Below are 2,189 nucleotides of genomic sequence, written 5' to 3' on the forward strand. Positions count from 1 at the left end.
AAAAAAAAAAAAAAAAAAAATAAATTTATTAAAAAAAAAAAAAAAAAAAAAAAAAAAATATTTTTTTTTTTTTTTTTTTTTTTTTTTTTTTTTTTTTTTTTTTTTTTTTTTTTTTTTTTTTGCGTACTTTCTCTAAAACTCTTATCTCTTCATCGTTAATATATACTGTAGCCTTTCCTTCTTTCAAAATGTATAAGACATCTCCATAATCTCCTTGTTTAACAATGGTTTCACCAGATTTAAAATTTTGTATTACACAAGCATTAGTAATCATGTTTTTTTGTGCTTCAGTTAACATATCAAAAACTGAAACAGAATCGATAAATGTTCTGTTTTCGTTAAAATTTCTATTAGATAATTGTTTTAGGGTAGCTCTAAATGTACTTCTTTGAACTCCCCATAGAGTTCCATCAGTTTCTGCAATAATAGTTGCACTTCTTTGGGTATTATGAATTAAAGCAGCTTCACCGAAAGAACTACCTTTTCCCATAGTCTTTACTTTTTTATCATTTACATAAACGTCAAATTTGCCACTATTAATAATGAAAAAGTATGACCCTAAAAGGGAATAACAAAAAAAAAAAAAAAAAAAAATATATATATATATATATGACATACACATTACATAAATATTTTATGTAAAGACACATATATATTTTATTATTAACAAGAAATTATTTACTTATATATATATATATATATATATATTTATTTATTTTGGTACCTTTTTCCCCTTGCTTTATTACTAAATTTCCACTTTTAAAAACAAAGAATTGCATATAATTAGACAGAGTCAATATTTCATTATCGTTTAATGTACTACAAACTAGATTATTTTTTAAGGAAGTCTTTATCATATCAATATCTTCTGAAAGCTTTTCCCGAAGTTCTAAATGATCCTAAAAATAAAATTAAATATATGTTATAGATAAATAGAAAAAAAAAAAAAATTCTGAAAACAACATTTGTATATAATTAAATATGGATATGTAATATAAAAATAATATATAATAAACCATCACAGAAATTTATACATAGATTATTCCCTTTTAAATATACAATTTAAAAAAAAAAAAAAAAACAAATTCCTTTTATTTCTTACCTCCATTAAACTATCTTCTCCTGTAAAATCATCATTTGAAAATATAGCCTTCTTTTTATTTCTTTCATTCCTAACAAAAATATGATTAAAAAGAAAAAAAAAAAAAAAAAAGAAGAAGAATCATACATTAGTAAACAAGAGCAATTTTAAAAAGAAATATATAGAACATCCATAACATGTAATTAAATTTTCTATACATTATATCTTTAAAAATATAAAATTAAAAAAATATAATAATAATAAATGAAAACCAAAAAAATGATGCACATATAAGTTTGTAAAGTATTATGAAATATTCTTAATCTTATAATAAATTTGTTACCTTCATATAAATAAAATTGTATAAATGTAGGTATAAATTTATGTATATATATATATATATATATATATTATATATATATATGTATTTTTCTTTTTTTTTTTTTAACATATTTCAAATTTACCCTTTTTTTAGATTATCATCTTCTTCCATTTTTTTTTTTTTTTTTTATTATCTATTATATATTTTATATACACTTAATATCTCTCTAAATCTTTGTGTATACAAATTAAAAAAAAAAAAAAAATGTGTAAATATTTATGAGAAAATAATTTTCCTTTTTTATTACACAAGTTAAAAATATTAATTATTAAAACATGGTGAAATAAATTGTATATTTTAAAAGTGTTTAATTTAATTGAGTTTTTAAAAATATAAAAAAAAAAAAAAAAAATTAGAAAATGTATTAATAAAAATTATGTTTGCAGAAATAAGTAAAAAAAAAAAAAAAATTTAGGTACAAAAAGGTGGAAAATTAAAATTTGGAAATTAAATAAAAAAATAAAAAAATTAAATGATATATATATAATATATATATATATATATATATTTTCCCTTTTTTTCTTCAAAGAAATGTTAATATATTTATATATAATAATTATGAATTTATAACAAAAAAAAAAAAAAAAAAAAAAAAAAAATTGATATTATTCTAAATTAATTCTTCAAATTAATTCAAAAAAAAAAAAAGAAAAAATACAATGTATAAAATTAATCACAATAAATAGAAAATTGAAAAACATGTGTAAAATAACAATTTATTCATTC

General features: G+C 17.3%; 1 protein-coding gene across 1 annotated transcript in view; it reads right to left on the reverse strand.

Moving 5' to 3' along the window:
* PRSY57_1435900 (cGMP-dependent protein kinase) overlaps nt 1–1,574 on the reverse strand; it is a gene marked incomplete at both ends in the record, with an annotated part of 4,010 nt that extends 2,436 nt beyond the window's left edge. The window contains 4 exons of the mRNA XM_012909958.2: nt 128–558; nt 725–899; nt 1,103–1,172; nt 1,546–1,574. Coding sequence (XP_012765412.1) covers nt 128–558; nt 725–899; nt 1,103–1,172; nt 1,546–1,574 — 705 coding nt within the window. The remainder of the gene's footprint in view (nt 1–127; nt 559–724; nt 900–1,102; nt 1,173–1,545) is intronic.
* Nucleotides 1,575–2,189: the final 615 nt, after the last annotated feature.

Source organism: Plasmodium reichenowi, chromosome 14 (genome assembly GCF_001601855.1).
Source record: "Plasmodium reichenowi strain SY57 chromosome 14, whole genome shotgun sequence".
Classification (NCBI taxonomy): domain Eukaryota; phylum Apicomplexa; class Aconoidasida; order Haemosporida; family Plasmodiidae; genus Plasmodium; species Plasmodium reichenowi.